The sequence below is a fragment of the Pipistrellus hanaki genome, assembly GCF_964339955.1.
Source record: "Pipistrellus hanaki genome assembly, chromosome: 7".
NCBI classification, from domain to species: domain Eukaryota; kingdom Metazoa; phylum Chordata; class Mammalia; order Chiroptera; family Vespertilionidae; genus Pipistrellus; species Pipistrellus hanaki.
In genome coordinates, this window is record NC_140509.1 from 33,118,950 (window position 1) to 33,142,367 (window position 23,418).

General features: G+C 39.1%; 1 protein-coding gene across 4 annotated transcripts in view; it reads right to left on the reverse strand.

Moving 5' to 3' along the window:
• Nucleotides 1–23,418, reverse strand: part of FILIP1 (filamin A interacting protein 1) — a 173,701-nt gene that overhangs the window by 100,680 nt on the left and 49,603 nt on the right. For all 4 annotated transcript variants that reach the window (XM_084889245.1, XM_084889244.1, XM_084889243.1 and 1 more), the window contains one exon: nucleotides 1,447–1,728. In XM_084889245.1, the coding sequence (XP_084745371.1) occupies nucleotides 1,447–1,722 (276 nt within the window). In that variant the 5' untranslated portion in view covers nucleotides 1,723–1,728. The remainder of the gene's footprint in view (nucleotides 1–1,446; nucleotides 1,729–23,418) is intronic.

Genomic DNA, 23,418 nt, shown 5'->3' on the forward strand with positions numbered 1-23,418 from the left:
ATCTCCACTCTTAAGTCATCTTCTCCTCCACCCCACTCCCCACCCAATACCTCACCCAACACAGACCAGAAAAAGAAGTTATGGTTTCCCCACTTCCAGAAATAAAACTGTCTAGAGCTCAGGTACTCAGAAAATCCTAACTCCCTCTTGGGTCCTTAAGAATAAACACTGAATCGGGGACATGGCTCAGTAGTGACAGAAGGTTGATGAGAACAGGCTGTGGAAGGAGCACTGGACCAAGAAGGAGGAGGCCTAAGCTGAAATCTGGATGAACCCCTAACGAACCCTTCTGGACCTCAGTTTCCTCATTATAAAATACTAGTGACCCAGTGCACAGATTTGTGCACATTGAAAGGAAATTAATTTGAAGGTGGCCAGTGGGGCAGGATTGGACAAAAAAGGCCAGACATGCCCTGGAGCCAACCTCCCATGGTCCCTCCCTGGTCGGCCACATTTGGACTGGCACCATGGCTCAAAGGGTATCTGTGGAGTAAAGTCCTGGAATGTGAAAGGGCACTCTGCAAAGTTACTGTCATACAGAGTGTGGAATGCAAATGTAAATGTGCAGTAAACCAGATTTGGGGCTGACTGTGCCCCAGCAACAACATAACCCCCGCCAAAGGTGCAACTGGGCTCCCTCCTCTCTGGTTTCGGGGTGAGTCACCTGAGAACCGCTGCTGCAAAGTCACTGCTGCTTAGCAGCTCCTGTGTTGAGCGTCTGCCCCCTGGTGGATAGTGCACATCACAGCTACCAGCTGGACGAACACTTAGCATATTAGCATTATATATATATAGATAATGATACCTGCATTTTTATTGATATTGAATGAGATAATAGACTTCAAAATACTTTGTGAAGGTAGTAGGTCTTCACAACGCAATGTTTTGCTTAGTTGTGTGCATCTCATATCCTATAACATTAAGCTGAAACTTATAAAAATAAGAAAAGTGTAAGGCTGTTTTAAACAAAGCCTTCTTTCTCTTTCCCTCCCTTCCTCCCTCTTTCTTCCCTCTATCTCTTGATCTCCCTTTTGCTCTACCTTCTGGAAAAAATCAAAAGTGGCACTTGATCTTGGTCTTCTAATCATCATGAATTTTCTGACTTTTAACCACAGTCAAAGGTTAAATTAAATAAGCTACCTAATTAGATTAGATTACCTACTACTAAGTATAGGGACCTGTGTTAAATTATTACCAAACTCATATCATGAAGAAATTTTCTGCTTCTAGATAAGCTTGAAATCAGCTATTCATTTATTTTTTTTCATTCAACAAGTATCTATTCAGTGCAAACTGATGCCAGACAGTAGGGATTTAAAAATGAATAAGAAAACCATAGCCCTTTTCCCCATGAAGTTAGTAATTCAGTGAGACAGACAGGTTCACAGCCTCTTATTTTATAGCTTAGAAACTAGAAACACAATAGTTCAGAAAATTTGACTCTACCTGCAACTCTCCTTCCATTATACTGAGTAGCTGGATGAGGTCTTCTTTGGATAACTCCAAGGATTTCTTATTCTTTTTTTCACTTTCTCCAGATGGTTTTAGGTGTCGTTTGACAGTTCCTGAGGCCATGACATCATCTTCCTTTCTATTTGATTTGTTCTTCTTTTTTGCTTCTTCTGAGAGACTTTTATCATCAACATTGCTTATGATGGAGGGTTTGGGGCAGGAGATATGCCCGTTGGATGAAGTTTCACCACCCTGGTTTCGGGATCTCATTCCCACCTAACACAAAGAAAGATTAGATGTTTTTACCACCATCGAAATTATATTTTCTCTAACTACTTAAAAACTTGTTGCAGCTTTACAACGTCACCAATAAAGAAAAAGAAAAAAAAAAGATCAGTTCCAGTTAGCTTCTTTATAGCTTTAATTAATGTACTATTTAAATCTTCAGAAAAATGCCTTGATGGTCTTCAAGAAAAAGTGAAAATGTGATTATAACCTGACAAATGTCTCAAACAAATGATCAAGGTCAACATCAATAGTAATAAGTTGTGTTTATAGTATGCATCTTTGATCGGAGGTGATAAGCAAGGCACTTCACCTTTGTGGTCCTGCTCCCTTAAAACATTACCCAAGTTTAAGAATGAGAAAAACATCAGACAGATCCCAAATGAAAGACACTCTATAAAATTCATGACCAATAATCTTTGAAACTATCAAGGTAATAATAAAACAAAAACAACAACAGCAAGGAAAATCTGAAAAACCATCACAGCCAAGAGGAGACTAAGGACACATGACAACTAAATGTAATATGGCATCCAGAGTGGGATCCTGCAACAGCAAAGTGACATTAGGGGAAAATCAAGGAACTCTGAAGTATGTACTTGAGTCAATTATAATGTATCAATATTGGTTTACTAATTATGATGAATGTATCAGACTAATGTAAGATGCTAATTATAGAGGAAACTGGGTGTGGAGTATTTGGGAACCCCCAGTATTATCTTTGCAACAATTCTGTTAATCTAAAGTTGTAAAATAAAACTTTTTATTTTTAAGTGATTCTAACTCCATCAGAAAATTCAAACTTCAAACCCTGCCAGGAACCAAATGGAAGTCACAACTGCAGCGAAACCCACAAAGGCTGGAGAGGGGCTGGAATAGAGAGAGGGAACGGGAAAGCAAAGGGGCGAGGGTGGTGATAGGGAATTCTATTTTTCCATAGCCTCTTTTTTTTTTTCAAAAGCAGGTTGTTGGCTTTTGTTTTCTTAACTTCGGTCATTTACAATAATGTGGATAAAAGCACAAAGAATTGGGAGAAAACAGAACAACTACAAAATCAAATTTTTAAACAGTATATTTTGAGGCAAAATAAAGAAGAAAAAACAACAAAGCAGCAGCTAGCTTGTCCTGTGGGAAGCACCTTTGAGTCATTCCATGAGGAATGTTTTACAGATGACCTGTCAGTCCGTGAGCAAAAGAACTGAACCAACAGGTATGTTGTAAACATTCTGGACTCAAAAGCTAGGATTCGAAATGCTTGAAGAGAGCTCTAATATCCCAGGGGCTGGGCTACAAATTTTGCCTACACCCTTAAACATCGAAGGTTAGTGCATGGGCTTATTTAGAACTAACAGTATAAATAGTCCTGTCTCTGAACAGCTAAGCAGCAAGATTTTCATGACTCATTCCAGATAAACTACAGGAATGTTGTTTTCTGAAAGTAAATTTCCTTTATGAACCCAATCATATTTAAGAAACTAAGGAGAGCTTTTCAAAACTCTAGATTCATAATAGAAAAATAAATACAGTGTGGTGTTTCCTTTCAGATAGCGAATATTCAATTCTTCCAACAAATCTTGAAATCTACATTCATGCTTCTTTTTTGAAGTGAACTCGTGTGTGTGTGTGTGTGTGTGTGTGTGTGTGTGTGTGTGTGAACTTTCTACAGTACCCTAACTATGAACAACATAATCACAGAAAGGTGGTCCTTAACCCTGGCACCCTGTTTTCTGGTTAATTCAGTGATTTGTCCTCGGAGTTTCAGAGCATCTTTTGTGCTTTGATGATGAACAAAGAAGAGATGTTTCTTTGTAATGGGAGCCAGAGCCCTTCAGAGCAGACCTACTGTATTTCATCACAGCTTGTTTGTGGGCAGAGTGGGCTGCTTTCAGCCCCAAGCCAGAGAAAAAAAGAGGTGATGAATAGAAAGTTTCAGATTTAACTCTGACCTGTGACACATCACAGCCAAGACACATGGGCTTCCCAAATTGAATTGTGACTCCCTCTGACTCTATACCACATGTGAATTCCTTTTATCTGAAATGACTTTCTCTATAAGATCGTAAGGCTCTTTGGAATGGCACAGCAAATATTGATTTGACAACTTCAGCTTAGATCATGGGTTAACAGAAATTCCAGAAGATGGTTCTCAAAGAATAGGAAGTGATGGATGATGTATTAAACTTAATTATACTTAGCTTTAATCAGACACAACATTTGTATTTGACTGTGGCATATGTTTATGTCTTATTTCCCTGGATTTTATGCATCTCACAATATCTACAACACTAGACTATTCCTAAAATAGAATAAAAGAATAACTATCTGCATGTGACATGAATTTATTTAATTAATTGTATTTGCAAACATGAAGGAAATGGTATTTTCTTATACCTACTCTATATTTAGTTCTTTCTAAAAACTTTAGCCTGATATTAGTACTTCAAAATAAATTTTATTATAGCATTAATAGTTTTTTTTACAAGATTATATTAATTCATTGATGAACATTAATTATTGAATGAATTAATTACAGAATTGATCCATTACAGAAAAAAAACACATTTAGAATTATCTAATTATATTATATCAGGTCAAAATATTGAGTTCCCTATTTTCCTCCATCTTAATTTACTTTGGCTGATGGAAAATCTCTTATGCTAGATCCATGATGTTAATGTCTTAGCAAATATTTTTCCACTGTGACACTGAAATTTCACATTCATTGCTTTCCTCTGACATCTGCACATGGATGCTGGTCCTTTTTTGATAAGCCAAATGGTGTTTACTATCTTTATCTCCACAACAAAGTCAGCAATCAACACCTGTTCTATTTGAGGAATGCGAAACCACTCAGAGATAACAAACTACACAAGTAATGTTTTAGGAAGGAATTTGACAACATGTGAGGTAGAAAAACATAGTTTCTCAATAGTGTAACCAAGTCTATCATCAATAATGTCCACATTAAGCCACCTTTTTATATTTTGTAAGGAGAAAATGTCCAGACAATAGAGAACTTCCATGTATCACATCTAGAAGCATTCATACTCTCCCTTATTATAATAGCTCTCACTTATTGTTTCTGAAGTATTACATAGTATGTTAAGCATTTTACATACAACATCTAATTTAAGTTAATACTCATATCAACCCTATGATGTGAGATTTTAAAGATGAGATCACTAAGGTTTAAAGAAATTCAATATATTTTTCTGGATTACAAAGCTATTCCTAGTGAATAGGAGAACTAGGATTTGAATGCAGGTCTGATTCCAAATACCTACTCACTGTAGGGCTTTCCCTTAAGTTCTTAATCCATTGTATGCCACAAGCATCTGTAGACACAAGCGGAGGACCTTCCCCACATGGCATACGCATCTATAAAAGAAAATATGTTTTCCCTAAGTGGCAGCCCTGACCAACTTTAAAATCATTTTTCATGAGAATTTTCAGCTGAAAATATTCAAGAACACCCAAATTGTGAGTAATATATTTATTTTCATTATAATATTCACTGCAATTTGATTTTTAAATTAAATTCAAAATATCATAGTTTCCATTTTGGTCGTGTGGTAGTTAACTGGTTAAACACATACAAATTAGAGGGGAGGAATATCCTGTACATTAGATGATCCAGATAAATCTACAAATGCTTACTAAGGCAATATTTTTTCACTTCACATTAGAGTTGGAGAAATCAATGTCTTCCTCCACATGCAAAACTCACACAGCAATTGAAATTACAGACAGTCCAAGGGTTACGTCGGACTCGGTGTACATCATTTCATGATTATATCGCCATCTCCCATCTATACTAATAAAAGGGTAATATGCTAATTTTTCTGGAAAAAGCCATGGTGGTGGGGGCCAAGGCAGAGGAGAGTGGTTAGAGGCAATCAGGCAGGCAGGTGAGCGGTTAGGAGCCAGCAGTCCCAGATTGTGAGAGGGATGTCAGACATCCCCTTAAGGGGTCCCAAATTGGAGAAGGTGCAGGCCGGGCTGAGGGCCTCCTCGCACCCTGCCCCATGCACAGATTTTGTTCACCAGGCCTCTAGTTGATTTACAAAAAAGTTCCATTATTTCGACTTATGTACATATGTGCTTTGTGTTTTTTATTATTTACCACAAGTAAAGGTCAGGAATTGTTCTCTTTCTTTTAATTTTTTTTTTTTTTTACTGTTACCACTTCATTACTGCTGTATATATGTTCCATGTGAGTGACATAGATCCTTATGTAGGTGGGTTCTGACTTATGGTGAAAAATCTCATTATGTCACTCCATAAGAACGAATCTCTGACGTAACCCGAGGACCTCCTGTAGTTTGCTAAGTAAAAATACTTTTTGCTAAGTAAAAATAACCTACTCCACCTGGCCTGTGTGGCTCAATGGTTAAATGTCGACCTGTGAACTAGAAGATCACAGTTTGATTCCCGGTCAGGTTGTAGGCTTAGTCTCCAGTGTGGGGTGTGCAGGCGGCAGCCGATCAGTGATTCTCTCTCATCATTGATGTTTCTATCTTTCTCTCCCTTCCTCCCTGAAATCAATAAAAATACATATCTTAAATCTACTGGAGAAGGAACCTGGTCAACTATTAAGGATACAAGTTATAGAAACAAGATGCAAAGTCTAAACAGGGACCATCATAGACTTATTGTGTGAAAAGCCCCAGAGAGGAACAATAGTAAACATTACATCAGAGTTGGCCAAATCCTGTCCATTGTGCTGAGAGGAGCTGCAGACAGGTAACCGAAAAGGCATCTGGCACTCCTTAGGCTTAATAGCTGATCGCATGGCTGCAAGTTTTGGACACATAAGGTAATAAACTTTCTGAAGGAAGCCAAGAACGCCTTTGCTTCGTCTTAGTGCAGACCCTTCAAAGAAGGTTCTCCTCAAGACAAAGGTTTAAATAAACCAGAGAATCACATCAGATTTGTAATGTGCGTGTTTTTAATCATTGTAATTCGGGGCACAGATTCTTCTCTTAATAAGCAAATTATCCTAACATAATTTACAAAATACACTTACTTTTCCTTTCATAGTAATTAGTTAGCAATACTTTGCATGGAATTTGCTGATGAGGGTGTAAAGAAAAGAAAGACTAAATGTTATTCCAAACCTTCTTCTTCCATCTGTGATCAACTCTCTTCCATTCTCCACCCCCCAACCCCAGAAATTGGGCAATAACTAACGGTCAGATGAATGATATCCTAGGAATCAGAAAGTGTTTATGAAGACATTGGTTTCTTTATGATGAACTTCAAGTATTTCTACAGCAGTTGAACAAGTAGAAAGAGAAGGATAAATACATAGCGGGCATGAGTCAGTGGTTGAGTGTGGACCTATGAACCAGGAAGTCGCAGTTCGATTCTCAGTCAGGATACATGTCCAGGTTGTGGGCTCATCCCTGGTGGGGGGCGTGCAGGAAGCAGCTGATCAATGATTCTCTCCCATCACTGATATTTCTATCTCTCTCTCTCCCTCTTTCTTCCTCTCTGAAATCAATACAAATATAATGATAAAGAAGAAGTCTACAGCCATTAAATACCCACTCTAGTTCCCATCTTCATTAGCTCCCGCAAATTGTGACCTTGATTTTCCCCACCACTTTCTTTATTTTAAAATTTATTTATTGTCTAAAGTTTTACATATTTCCCCAGCATTTTCACTCCTGCTCTCACCTTTTAGATTTGTCTTTTCATGCTACAATTCACTGTAGGCCACAACACTCCCATTCCTACCAACAAAACTTCTTTTCTGCATGAATTAGGTTTTGGCAGCTTTCCTATGATTCTCAAGTATCCAACCCCTGTCTGTTCCTGCTTTTACTTGATCTATATACTTTTTCAAGAACCTACATAGTGCACAGGGTGAAATGTTGCAATCATTTTACTTATATAATTTCTATTTTTAAATTACTTTATAGAATTAGAAGGAAAAAACTATAGTACATAATAAAAAGGAAAGCACACAATTGCAGAAAAGCCTACTTTTGACAATGTGGCCTGGCAAAAGGCCCGCTGCAAGTGAGGCTCCCAGAACATTATTAGCAAGGAACTGTCCTAATTCTTTCTTTTAAACATAAATGACAATACCCAAAGCACCCAAAACTAAATGCAAAAGGAAACATCTGTTCTAGTTTTATGTGAATTTTAAGATGCTAAAGACCAATCAAATCAACTAGTTCATTCTCCATCAATGTCAAATTATTCCCTCTGCGTATCTTATTTGTTCGGGTTACTCTAGTTATAAATATCCCAACTCGTGAAATGTTCAAGCATTTCTCATGAGATTATTACTCATTCTAATAGCAAAGACTGTTCACAAGTGTTACTGTGTTTGCCCTTAAATTTCCTTTGTAATTTTAAAAAATATTCTTCTTTCTGCCCTGACTGGTTTGGCTCAGTGGATAGAGTGTCGGCCTGCAGACTGAAGGGTCCCAGGTTTGATTCCAGTCAAGGGCATGTACCTTGATTGCAGGCACATCCCCAGTAGGGGGTGTGCAGGAGGCAGCTGATGGATGTTTCTTTCGCATTGATGTTTCTAACTCTCTATCCCTCTTCCTTCTTCTCTGTGAAAAATCAATAAAATATATTTTTTTAAAAATAAAATAAAAATATTCTTCATCCTACTTATGCAACAAGCCATGTTGACTTTTTTTCTTCGATCCTCATTATCGAATAGTCATAAAACTCTCAAAATAACCAGAGTTTTTGTTTATTTGAAACATTTTTATTCTACTAGAACAGGTCAACTATTCAGACCAACTGAAATTTCTTCTAAGTAATTTTATAAAAGTTAGAATTCAAGAAAGGGATTTTCTTGAAGTCACTGCAAAGTTGTGATAAAATGTTTAAGGTACCCCTTTTCACTTTGCCTATTGGACTGGTATGTCTTTACTAGTCATTCAAATGTGGCAAAGGCAATATCCTTTTAAAACCCAATCAAATTGGGTGTTTAACTTGTATCCTGTCAGAGGTAACAAATTGGGGGAAGGGGGTTTCTAGGAAAATATTATAACTGTGGCAAGTTAGAAAAATGTTATTCTACCCTAGTCTAAATCCATGATTAAATATCTTATGAAATTAGCTTTAATATCCTTAGATAACAGCAGACCTAGAAAAGATTTCTAGAAAAATAAAAAAATAAATAAAAAAACACACAACAACAACAAACAAGAGAAAAGATCAGGGAACTACCAAAAAATAAAAAAAAAATAAAAATCTTTTAAGGTTAGAAACCTGGGTCTAAATGAGAGTACCATTTGAGGGTTTTAAAACTTTGAATGTGCCAAAACTGGTTTGGCTCAATGGATAGAGCATCGGCCTGCGGACTGAAAGGTCCCAGGTTCGATTCCGGTCAAAGAGCAAAATCTTGGTTGCAGGCACATCCCCAAGTAGGGGGTGTGCAAGAGGCAGCTGATAGATGATTCTCTCTCATCAATGTTTCTAACTCTCTATCCCTCTCTCTTCCTCTCTGTATAAAATCAATAAAATATATTTTTTTTAAAAAACAACTTTGAATGTAAAATAGATGACCTTTTTTTAACCAACATTTTGATAAAAAGGGGTATTAGTTTACCTCTTTATATTCATTTTTAGCATCTATAACATGGTGGTGGTTTTTCTTGTTATTTTCCATCGCAGAAATAGGCTACTGTCAATTATAATAAAGAGAAAAGCACTTAACCATCTAGAAATATAATATTATGTAAAGTAATGACAAAATAACAACTTTTTCTGGCATTTTCAACATCAATGATTCATCCTTTAACCTCAAATACATTTTAAATTTTGTTTTATTTATGATACTTTATTTTTTGTAATTCTGATGTCACTGTCCACTAGACATAGTATATAATTGATCGTCACTGATTACATAAAAAGAGTAAGGCTCTCAAATTTAAGTTTTCCAATAAATTTTACCTATAGTCTTTCTGTTTGAGCACTATAATTTTTTCAAACAATTTAATAGTACCTGTGGCCACAGGCCATCATTTAATTTGAATTCTAAATATTTGTGTTGTTTTTTTTTCATCTAACAAAAAGGACATCTCTGGAAAATCACCAGATTTCTGCTTTGCCAGGACTAGATTTCCTTCTTATATTTCATCACTTATAAAAAGGCCCAACCCCAGAATTATATAAGAATCAAGTCATTTCCTCCCACAAACAAGAGACCTTTTGTAGCCAGAAGGCAAATACCTTAGACTTTATCTCAACAGTATATATTTGATCAATTATTCTTATATATTACTTTTATTCACAATAATAGTTGCTGACGTTCACTACAAAGCTTATTATGCTCTGGGCACTGGGTTAAGTACACATATCTAGAGTACCATCTCATGAAATCCTCATTGCAATGCATAAAGCAAGTACTCTAATTATTATTCTTATAAAAGACTAGGGGTCTGGTACACAGAGATCCGTCCATGGGGCAGGGGGTGGCGGAGCTCAACCTGGCCTGCACCCTCTCCAATATGGAAGCCCTCAGGGATCCTTCTCCAATCCAGGAGTTTCTGTCTGTTTTTGCAATCATATGAGCGATTTTTTTTTTCTCATATGAGCGAATTGTTGCTTACAGAATAATAGAGGCTTTTTTTTTTTTTGCTTCATTGGTGGAGATTTACTGGAAGTTTTAGGATATCTTCCCTTTAATTTTTCCTAGACACTCTGATTTTACTTATGTCTCTCACCTTTGCTTTCCCTCTATCCCCCACTGCAACAGTAACTTGTTCCAGGCTCACTTTGCTCTAGTGACTAGGAGATCTGTCTGCCACCAGAACTACAATTCCCAGCATTTCTGGTGCTCCCCATGCTCTGGTCTTCTGCTTCTGGTCCTGGGGCTGCCATCAGAACTACTATTCCCAGCATTCCTGGTGCTCCCTGCTCTCCTGGTTTTCCCTTCCTGCTTTGTCTCTATCCGACTGCCTCACACTCTGCCAAGTCCTCCAAGCAGCTCCACTCTCTGCCTAGCACCTGTGCATGCGAATTAACCTGCCATCTTTGTTGGGTTAATTTGCATACTCACTCCTGATTGGCTTATGAGCGTAGCAGAGGTATGGTCAATTTTACATGTTTCTCTTTTATTACATAGGATTATATAGGATAAGACAAGTGAGGCTTTGAGAGATTTATTTATTTGTCCAAAACAATACAGCCAGTACCTGGAAAGCTTGAACTAGAATTTTGGGTTTTCCACGTGCATGGAGAAATCTGGGTGGAAGCTTTTACCACCATATCAGAACTACTGCAATACCAAAGAATTCACAGGTACTGTTTCATGGGGCTGAAATACCTTTAGGCACACAGTGTAGCATCCACCAGTAGATTCTTTCCTCTAACTTCTACCTGTGTAACCCCACAGTCTTAGAAGAACCTTATTCTTCTAAGACCACAATCTCTTCCCCATGCTCCCCTCACCCTGCCTTTCTACTTCTCAGAGCTTGATATTTTCAAGGAGCTAAAGAATAACTTTGCCATTGCAGTTCTGACTTTTGACATTTTCGGAATTGGCAAAGTCACTAAGACATCAGGCATATAACAACTGCTACTCGACTGGATATAAATTGAACTGATTTTTTTCAATTAGGCAAATTGAGAAAAAATTCTACTTTGTGCAGAAGCTGATTTTATTCTAGTGAGCCAACTGCACAAAATTACCTGTTAGGGAAAAAATGTTTGTCTTTATGTTGCAAATATTCTCAAATAATTTGATTGCATTTTCAAGAAATGTGAGGAAAATCACAACTGCTGGTCAATGTTAACAAGACGGATTAATCTCCTCAAGGAAAAAGACGTGCAGTGGTTTGGCTGATATCACGGCTTCATGCTGACAGGGGAGAAAATGAAATACTGCACATAGCTGTGTGCTGACGATGACTTCATGCATTCTAATCGCCTGCACATAGGCCAATTGTATTCAGGTGTCCTTTAAATGCCTCTTCCTTTAAATCTCTAGACCATTTCTTAACATGAAAGAACAACTTAAAACCACTTGTAATGTATGGGGTCATGGGTTGTGTCTATTTTGAACTCCTCCTGACTTATGTCTTTTCTAACAGTCCCCGAGCATCCCTTGGATTAGATCAGAGTATGGGGAATCTAAATTAAAAACAGAGCCTAAGCTACTTTACAACCAGGCAAGGAGTAAAGGAAAACATATTCCTATTGAAACACATTCTAAGAAAGCAACTGAAGACACAAGGTCACCAAAAATGTCTATCTGGTTTTTAAAGATGCTGTGTGAAGGGGCTGTAAGCTCCATGTCTTTCAACCAATCTTCAAAACCTTGGTTGCTCTGCATGCAAAAGCTGGCAAGAACTGTAAAGAGAACTTTGAGCTTAGCTCATTAAGGTGCATTGGGAATTTAATTTAATGTCTAAAATGTCATGCTACCACAATGCACAAGTTTCAGACTCAGTGTGTGGGCAGGAAGTATGTAAGAAGATGAGTCACCATCGTTTGGAATAATTTTTTCTAACCTAATGATCCATAGCCCACCTCTCTTTTCCACCCTCTAATCATACCACCCAACCCACAGTGGACCTTAAGGTGACCCATGACCTCATACATCAAAATCCTTGGAATTTTTTCCCTAACATGCTAAATCCTCCTGGAACTGTTTGCTATTAACTCCAAGGAATTAAGAGAGCTGTGCTCCCACCTCTAACCCCATAGTCACTTCTTTAGGAAGCTAGGACAAGTTACTTAACCTCTCCAACTCATAGTTTTTTCTTCTGTAAAATAATAAGAAGAATACCTGTTCTACCCACTATGTGTATGTGGAATCATAATGCCTCTTCTACTCTCTGTGTGTACGTAAAAGTATTTACTAGCAGTAGTAATGCAGGGAGCATTAATCAGTGGCAGATTAACTATGGGGTCATCAAACACCACTCAACACCCAATATAGGTACTATCAGAGACAAAGACACTTTATTTTCAACTGTGATGTCTAGAACAGAGTCAGCAAACTTTTTCCGTAAAGGGATAAGTAAATATTTAATATTTTGGACTTTGCAACTCATGTGGTCTCTGTTGCATCTATTCATCTATGCTGTTGTAGCATGAACACAGCCATAGACAATACACAAACAAATGGGTGTGGGTGGATTTGACCCCTGGCCCTTAGTTTGTCAACCCTGATTTAGACAGTGTGACTAACATGATTGATGGGTGCATTTAAAGTGGGAGAAGTGGCCGAAACCCATTTGGCTCAGTGGATAGAGCGTCGGTCTGTGGACTGAAATGTCCCAGGTTTGATTCCAGTCAAGGGCATGTACCTTGGTTGCGGGCACATCCCCAGTAGGGGGTGTACAAGAAGCAGCTGATCCATGATTCTCTCTCATCGATGTTTCTAACTCTCTATCCCTCTCTCTTCCTCTCTGTAAAAAATCAATAAAATATATTTAAAAAATAAAAATAAAGTGGGAGAAGTGGAAATGGTTCCTGTCACTCCCACCCCCTCACACCCAGTGGCTAAAAATGAGGGGGGAGGGGAATTATGAAGGAGCTATGCTATCTGCCCACCTATCCTATTCTTCTCTTCCAGATAAGTTGAGGGAAGATATAAATAAAAAGGGTTCCTTCACAAAGTTTGAGGGATCTAAGGTGAAAGAACCTGACATGCTAATGTTTCAGAGTAGGATTTCCACTGGCATTAGTCACACCATAGGAAATGCAGATAAACAACAGACTTAACAGCAGCTGTCTGTACAAAGGGGGTGGGGGAGACTGATGTTCACCAAGTATTTGGAAAACATACAGAAGTGACCATGTGACCAGCAAGGTTGAAGGTAGCTAGGAGAGGCAGCGACACGCTGGCAGAAGAGTCACCCAGGCAGAGGGCTTCCACACAGACCAGGAAAGCTGGGAGAAACCGAAGGCGAAGCTACACTTCAGGAAACACGCAGCACCCGTGAGAGTTATGGTAAGGTTCCAAGAGAGCAGGAGAGACAGGAACCATCCCCAGACAGAGCCGTGGCAATTACTTTCACTGGGCGCCAGGCAAGGAGATGACAACAGAGAACGCAGGTAGGACAGGTTTCAGAGGTTGCACAGGGCCCACACTCGGTTAAATGCTCTGCTGTTGCTGCCTTGAAATTCTTTTTTTTTTTTTTTTTTCCTTTATTGAATTTTAGAGAGAGAGGAAGGGAAAGGAATAGAGAGATAGAAACATCGATGAGAGTAAAAAATTGACGAGAGTGCACACCCCCTACTGGAGATCAAGCCTGCAACACTGGCATGTGCCCTGACTGGGAATCAAACCAGTGACCTCTTGGTTCCTGAGTGGACGCATGACTGCTAAACCACATCAGTTGGGTGCAGTTTTGAAATTCTTAATTATTTTGTAACTAAAGGCCCCGCGTTTCCCTTATTTTGTGGCCAGTCCTGGCAGCAGTACAGCCGGCAATCTCAATCAGATACTGGAGGTGCTCCCTCCCTGTTAGTTCTACCAGGAACTAAACTGTCCTCCTCCCTTCCCCACAGATGAAGCACAATTCGTATGTGAAATGAATAGCTTGGGAGAAGGGAGAGACTGAAATGGAATTCTGATTTGTTCTAAAACTGACATATATGTATTGAATTTAACTGGGGGGAAAATTACAAGATAAAATTGAACTTACAGGAAATGTCCAGATTAATTTCTCTACCTCAAGTGGGGATTATAGAAAAGGGATATTGAAGAGGTAACTAAAGAGCAAAGTTGAATTCAGTTATAAAGAAATAAAATATTAGGCCGAAACCGGTTTGGCTCAGTGGTGGAGCGTCGGTCTGCGGACTGAGGGGTCCCAGGTTCGATTTCGGTCAGGGGCATGTACGTTGGTTGTGGGCACATCCCCGGTGGGGGGTGTGCAGGAGGCAGCTGGTCGATGTTTCTCTCTCATCAACATTTCTGGCTCTCTGTCTCTCTCCCTTCCTCTCTGTAAAAAATCAATAAAATATATTTTTTTTAAAAAAAAAAGAAAGAAAGAAAATATTAGGATTATGCCCTTGAGTTTTATGGGTTGGGAAACATAACACTGGTTGTAGTTTTATAAACTATAAATTACTATAAGACTTTCAGGCAATGGATGTAAAGCAGTTTTCCTTTAAGTCGCTCTTGTTCCTACTCCAGCTTTGAAAAAGAAATAAGACTCATACTGGGCCTGGAAGCAACCCGAGTTCAGGGACTTTCCAACAATGCAGTGATTGCACAGGATGTCTGAGAGGGGGGTGGTTGATGAGGAGTTTGATAAGAGGGAAAGATACAAGTCTGTCCATTGTCTTTCTCTGGCCCTCATTCCTCTCTTTTAGGAGCCTTTCCTTTTTCCCCACCTATGCCTTTCACTAAAATGATAAAAATGAGACCCAGTGATCTCACTCTACTCCACCAGGGCCTTCCCAGCTGAGACTTGCCTGAAGTGTACCCTAAGCCCAAACATGACCCCTCACCCACCTATTGAACTCTCACTCTTCCAGAATCTCAGGATGGTGTTAAGAAATCAACCTGGCTAAATTTAAATCACTTAGTAGCATGACTGTCGTAACTCCATATTCCTTAGTCTGTTATTAACCCTAGTGAATGAAGTTAATCCTTTACTAACTCTAGTGCTTGAAATTAAAATAGAAGTAGCCATTTGTAAGAGAGGTTGGGTTGAGGGTAGGGCGAGGACAAGATTTCTTTGACTCAAACCACTAGGCTGTTCTTCTATGTACAATAAGCCATGGGAGAGGGAGGGTAAGAAATCTGGGAACATGTTTTTTTTGGTTTTTTTTTCTCCTCTTCCCTCTGAACGTGCTGAATTCCAAAACCCCCTTTTCTCCACTATCCTATTTTGTGTCTTAGTCCAATATTCCATTTTGGAGAGCCAAACTGAACCCAGGGTTTACAGAGCAGATGTGTCTCGGCTCCTAAAACCTGGTCGGAGGGTCGGGGAGCAGGAAGACTGGGGTTCCACCTGCCTGCCGGGGCTCCAGGAGCACATTGCAGGTAGAGAAGCTCCTCACACTTCAGAGTCCATCAGAATCACCTGAAGGGCTTAGACACACCCAGGTTGTCGGGCCCCACCCCCAGCTTTTCTGATCCCATGGGTCTGGGGTGGCGCCTAAGAGTCTGCATTTCTAACAAGTTCCCAGGGGATGCTAATGCTGTCAGTCCTAGGCCCCCACACTGAGGACCAACAGTAGGGCAAGGCAGGACCAAGATGCAGAAAATTGCAGAGAAGCCTCAGCATGTCTACAAGTTCAACTGGAAACTCTGTTTTTCTCATCACTTAACCGAGAAATACTAGGCTCAGCTGAAAAAGATTATATTAGTTGTAACTGTTTGCCCGACTGATTACAGGCCTACTTATTACTCATACTCCAGCCAGAGCCCTGTTTGAGGGGATAGATTTGTAGGTTACAAAATAATGCCCTATAGGCCAAAACCTCTTCGCAGATATGGTGTGTGTGTGTGTGTGTGTGTGTGTGTGTGTGTGTAGCAGACACATTTTATCAGAAGTTTTTACAAAATAATCTAGATTGTTCAGATTTTATTGAAAAAAAAAATCAGAAGATCTGTCGCTATTGAGCCTATCTTGCTACGTAATGGCATTTAGCTTGAGTTGAGTCATGGCTGGCCCATTTAAATGGAGCATGTACTCGCTAGTTCATCATTCATCCTTAACCACTCTCCATGACCTATGAACATTGAGATCCAAGAATCAATTGCCATTTATTTATTACTACACTTGCACTATGTTTTTCCTCTAGAAATTCCTCTCTGTACCTAAGGAGAAAAACAAAAGCTACATCAAAAGTTTTGTGTATCAAGAAAAAAAAATGGATAGAATATTTAATGACTCCCCCTGTGGGTTTAATATGCAAACACTCCAGCAGCTTCACCTGGTTATTACCCACCTGTCTTTGGAACCATTTGAGTTTGAGTCTGTCTGGACAAGACTGGATGGCGGGCAGAAATGCATGGGGGAGGGAGTAGAGACGAGAAGCAGACTTTAAGTGCTGGGTGGTCAAAGAAACTCCCAGAACAGAATTGTCCAAAAGAAAAAAGCTGCAGTCTGTCACAAACTTGATCCAAAGACATTGTCACATTGCAAGGGAAGAGGGAATATTGTGCAAAGGAGAGAATATGATGCTGAAGATGCCTCCATGGATGGACATGCAGCCAAAGCTGAAGCTGGAAGGGCCTGCAATAAAGACACAAATGGAAACAAACCTGGAAAGGCTAAGAAGCTGGGGCTTTGCTTTGCGAACTGGCCATGCCGTAGGAAGGGGGGGATCTGTGGCACTCTGTCTGGTCAATGTTGGAACCAGCAGAGGTGGCAGAGGCATCAAGAGATCTTCAAGCCAGGTCAGGGGCAAGGCCTTATTTGGAGGGCCTAATAGTCACCACTTCCTAAATTAATCTGAGAAAGGTGAGAGGACATTCTGCAATGGTTTCGCTAGAAACCACACTGATCTTTTACTATTAGCCCCCTGGTTTTCTGAACTTGAAAACTGTGGGTTTTATTTCATTCCACAAACCTTTTGTGCACCACTACTCCAAATAACAAGCATACAAGAACCATGGTGGTGCAAGCAATCATAAAATATTGTAGTAATAGTAGTAGTAATAATAATAAAATATGTTCTTCCCTCAAGTATGTCATAGAGTCCAAAAGGAGGCAGCATCAAGATGATGGAGTACAGAGACTCTGAACACATGTCCTCTCACAAACACATCAAAATGACAACAAAATATATAGAATAACTATGGCAGGGAGCCACCTGAAGAGTAGCTGAACAGAATTCCTACAACTAAGGCTATAAAGAAGGAGCCACATGGAGACAGGCTGGGGGACAGATATGACTCTGGTTAGGATTCACACCCAGTGTGGTGACTCGCAAATAGGAGGAATATCTGAACCACATTTATTCTCCTGAGAAGCAAGGGGGTCCAAGCCCCCACCAGACTTCTCAGCCCAGGGCACAAATGCCCGGAAGAGGAGTCCCTAAAATATCTTACTTTGTAAAACATCAAGGATTATGTCCAAGAGAGATAAAAGACTTTGGGAGATGATACTATTGTTTAAAAAATATTTTAAGTATGTTTTTATTAATTTCAGAGAGAAAGGGATAGGAGAGAGAGAGAGAGAGAGAGAGAGAGAGAGAGATTAATGATGAGAGAGAATCACTGTTTAGCTGTCTTCTACACACCCTACTAAGGATCAAGCCTGCAACTCGGGCATGTGCCCTGACCAAGAATCAAGCTGTTCATAGGTCGATGCTCAACCACAGAGCCACACAGACTAAGCACTGATGCTGTTCTTAAAGGGCTTTTGCACAAATTCACTTGTTTCAGCTTCCAAAGTGGAAGCAGCAGTTTGAGAAGTACCTGGGTCATATGGGGAGGAATTAAGTTGACTAACTTTAGGACAAGGGCCTAAACTCTTTCTGGGGATGGAAGCACCACTCTTCCTTGGTTTCCTTTTTTGTAGTTGTTGTTGTGCTTCAAACTGGCTTGCTAGGCACAGCAGAAATCAAGTCAGTCATTCTCCAATAACCTAGCTAACACTGTACACCCCACCCCGGTGTTCCCCTGAGATTCTGCCCACCCACTCTGCTAGCCCATGCTGGAGCTCCTTCTAAGTGACTCCAAACCCTGCATGCAAGTGGTGGCTAGCCTTGGTTTGCATCACAGTCTTTCCAAAATGCCTTCAAGTCCAGCACAAGCAGCAGCTGACCTCAGCTTGCAGCACAGTCTTTTCCAAATGCTCCCAAGCTCAGCATAGGAGGCAGCTGGCCTCAGCTTGCATTACAGTCTTTTCCAAATGCTCCCAAGCTCAGCACAGGTGGCAGTCAGCCTTGGCTTGCATTGCAGACTTTCCCAAGAGTCCCCAAGCCCAGCGAAAGTGGCAGCTGACCTTGGCTCACTTCATAATCTCTCCCAAGTGGTCACAAGCCTCACAAAAACAGCAATTACACCAGAGCTCTACACAAGCAGCTCCCCAATCAACACACACAATGGGAAGTCTCAGTTGGCTCCAGAGCCCCGCCAAGGAGATTCCTCTTCACATAGATCATCCACAGTCATATGGTCAGTCCTCACAACCAGTCAGCCTGAGGACCAAACTCACCTACCACTGCACCTGCAATTACAGCCCAACTGCTACAGGAGGGCACACACAACCCACACAGGGGATACCTGTGGAGCACTGGGCTCTGATGACCAGGGAGGATTGGTGCACTAGTCCCATAGGACACCTTCTATTTAATATCACTCTTTCTTTAAAGACCAGGAGATGTAGCAGAGCTATCTAATACATACAGATAAACATAAATAAGGAGGTGGAGGAGTATGTTCCAAGTTTAATAATAGGACAAAACCCCAGAAAAACAACTAAACAAAACATAGGCAAACAATCTACCAGATAGGGTTCAAAACAATGGTTTTAAAGATGCACAATAAAATTGGGAAAGGAATAAATCAACTCAGTGAAAACTTCATCAATGACCAGAAAATATTATAAAAGGACCCAGTCAGAACTGAATAACATATTCACTGAAATTATATATATATATATATATATATATATATATATATATATATATATATATATAATTCAGTTATATATATTAGAGGGATTCAACAGCATATTTGGTGATGCAGAAGAATAAATCATCAGTCAGGAAGACAAGGTAATAAAATCACCCAACTGGTATAGCAAAAAGAAAAAATTTAAATATAAGGATAATTTAAGGCACCTCTGGGAAGATCAAGCATACCAACATTTGCATCGTTGGGATTCCAAAAGAAGAGAGAGAGAAAGTGGCACAAAACCTACTTAAAGAAATGAAAGCTGAAAAATTCCCTAACCTGATGAAGGAAACAGACATCTAAGTCCAGGAAGCAAAGAGAGTCTCAAACAAGATGAATCCAAAAACCCCACACCAAAATATATTGTAATAAAAAACCACAAGTTAAAGATGAAGAGAAAACCTTAAAGTATCAAGAAAAAAGCAGCTTGTTACATACAAGGGAATTCCCATAAGACTATCAGGTAATTTTCAGCAGAAATTTTGCAGACCAAAAGGAATGGCACAATATATTCAAAGTGATAAAAGGAAAACAAAACAAAATAAAACAAAACAAAACAACAACAAAAAGAATACTTCACCAAGCAAAATTATGGTACAGAATTGAAGGAGAAGTAGTTTCCCAGACAAGCAAAAGCTAAAGGAGTTCATTACCACTAAACCAGCACTACCATAAAATTTAAAGGAACGTTTTTAAGTGGAAAAGGAAATGCCAATACTAAAAATAATAAAATGTCAGAAAGGAAAATAATGTACTGATAAAGACACAGTGGAATGACCAATTATAAAGCTAGTAGGAAGGTTAAAAGTTAAATGTAGTAAGGTCATATGTAACCACAATCATAAATTGAGGAATATGCACACACACACAAATGTGAAATACGATATTATTAACATAAATGTGGGGTTGTGAGTAAAAAATGAGTGCTTTTAAAATGCATTTGAACATAAACAACCATCAACTTAAATAGATTTCTATAAACAAAGCTTGGTATAGATGAATCTGATGGTAACCACAAACCAAGACCTATAATAGAAACACAAAAAATAAAGAGAAAGGAATCCAAGCAAATCAGAAAAAAAATATATATATATATCATCAATACACAAGAGAATAGAGCAGGAGAAGAAGAAAGGAACAGAGAAGAACTGCAAAATCAAATAGGAAACAATTAATAAAATGGCAATCACTACAAACCTATCAATAATTACTTCAATGTAAGTAGACTAAATGCTCCAGTCAAAAGACATAAAGTGGCTGGATGGATTGGGGAGAAAAATACAAGACTTGTGCCTATGCTGCCTATTAATACTCATTTCAGATAGAAAGACATGCACAGATTGAAAATATAAGATGGAAAAAGACATGCAAATGGAAACAAAAGAAAAAGCTGGGATAAGTGATACTGATATCAAAGAAAATAGACTATAAAACAAAGATTTTAACAAGAGACACCTAACAGCATTACATAGTGATTTATTTAAAAAAAATCAATCCAACAGAAGGGTGTAACACTTGTAAACATCTACACACCCAACATAGGAGCACCTAAATACATAAAGCAAATATTAATGTAAATAAAGGGAGAGATTGATAGCAATACAATAATAGTAGGAGACTTTAACATCCCACTTACATCAATAGATAGATCATCTACAGTCCACAAGAAAACAGTAGCCTTACATAAAACATTAGAACAAAGAAACAATAGATATTTACAGAACATTCCACGCTGAAACATATGCATTCTTTTCAAGAGCACATGAAACATTTTCCAAAATAGATCACATGTTAGGTCACAAAACAAGTCTCAATTTCAGAAGATTGAACAAAAATGTAACCACTTATCCCAATATTTGTATATTAATTTACAAATAAGTGTTAGAATAAGTTCTTAATGTATTAGGCATATTATAAATTATATCTAACAATAGAAAAAACTAAATACATAAATATTAATAAACATTATAAATAAATATAATGGAAGCTTATACCTAATGATTTCCCTTGTGACACTTGTTCTATAAAACAGACATTTAAACAGATTTAAAAGTTAGAAGGAAGCTTGGGAAATGCCTTAAAAGCAGTCTTGGATCTGAGGATTAACTAGACCTGGTATGAATAACTCCTGAGCTCATAAAAACTGGAAACATACAAAGACAAATGGCTATAGATTACACAGAGGGGCACGCTTTGAGGAATGAGTATTTCTCAGATCATGGTCCTCCAATTGGACCCCAGGGAATGATTAAGCTCTTTCCAGGTTGAGAGAAGAGCATAACCAAAAGCACATAGTTGTTCGATGGCCTGATGTAGACTTAGGAGAAGTTCAAAATAGAGGGCGAGTGCAGCAAAATACGAATTATGTGTATCACAAAACACAATGGATTAACTCAGGCAAGCTGCAATTTACAATAAGACTACATTCTGCGTTTGCATGTTCAGCCTTCAGTTTGTCTCTCACTGTTATCCTTTCACATCAGTGAACCTTAGTGGCCATGATGGTAGCTAAGTGGGAACAAGAGTAGAGGAAGGTCAAGGAATGTTCTATAGTTAGGCATGGAGAAAGTACAAAACACAGGTTATTTTTAATTTTGGCTTTGTTCCTATAATTTTAATGTCTAAAAAGTAAAATGTACATAAATAGTAAAGTCTGTTTCTCATGTAGCCATGAGAAAAAAATACTTTCCCAGTAATTCAATACTACTTTCTTATTTTGTTGACATTTCGTTTTCATCAGCTGCCACTCAAGCCAACAAAAATGCCCAAAGTGAGTATTTTCCAAATTTGTACCCAGGGAGGGTGTCCTCTACCTTCCTCCCCCTTGTTTTCTGTCCTCCTCTGTTCTTAGGATACTAGCATGACTCACCATGCTCAGAACACAAATTGAAGATTGCTTTTCCAGGAGTAGTGATGTGTTTGCCTTCAGTCATCCATATTCTCTCATCTTATGACATTTGTGGCCAAAGACAAAGATTTGCCAGACAGCTGACAAACCAGAGTAGAGAGGTGGCATAGCCTGTGAACAAAAAGTTTTCCCCAACACCCCGCACAGCCAGTAGTCCCAAGGAGAGAATATCCTGCTTTACTGGACTCCTAGGCCAACTAAACATCCCTGTCTTCTCTATACCTCTGCTCTAAGGAAATGTTTCCAATGACTAGTGGGAAAATATAAAATAGGCGCACACACACACACACACACTCAAAATCTCAGAAGAGCCAAGAACTACTTTTTTAAAATATTGCACAAGATACTGACATAAGAATAATGCAAAAGATACTGACATAAGAATTGTATGAAAATAGAGTTTCTCTTCTAAGGATTATAAATAGCTGGATTTTGCTCAAACAAAAGTCCTGGCCAGAACCACAGAATTAGAGGTTTTCTACTTCTCTACAGATTTCACTTAGATTAGAAACCAATCATGCCCTACATTTGGTAGGCTGTTTAGATCTTACCAAATCAGCCCCACTCTCTTCATTAAATAGTTTTGTCACTTATATATTTACTAGAGGTCCAATGCATCAATTCCTGCACTGGTGGGTCCCTCGGCCTGGCCTGCCCCCTTTCACAATCTGGGACCCCTCAGGAGATGTCGGATAGCCAGTTTGGCCTGATCCCCACATGCCCAATCCAGACAGGAGGGAGCCCAATCCTGTGCATTGAGCGTCTGTCTTCTGGTGGTCAGTATGTATCATAGCGACCAATTGACCAGTTGCATTTGCTTAGAAACAATGCTTCTGTCATCTATTGGCTCCTCCTGGATGGAGCTTTAAATGGTGGCTCATAGAGATTATAAAACCAATAAAGCCCTGCCCTCAAGCTATCTCTTGATGATTGCACAAGTGAAGAATTCATCTCTTCCTTACTCATTGAGGGCTGTCATCTTGTGCTCATAATATGTCAGAGGTTTAGGGAAGTTTCCCTGGAACCCGGCAGAAAGCCTTTGGGGATAGGTTAAGAAGGACTCTCCAGGCCTCTGGGAGGTTAACAGAAGCCCAGATATCCCAATTTCAGATTCCCATGGGGTAAATACCCTCATCGTGGCCAATTGCAAGCTACCAACATGACATCACTGAGTGCAGAACTGAGAAGAGATGTGCATAGTCAGCTCCTG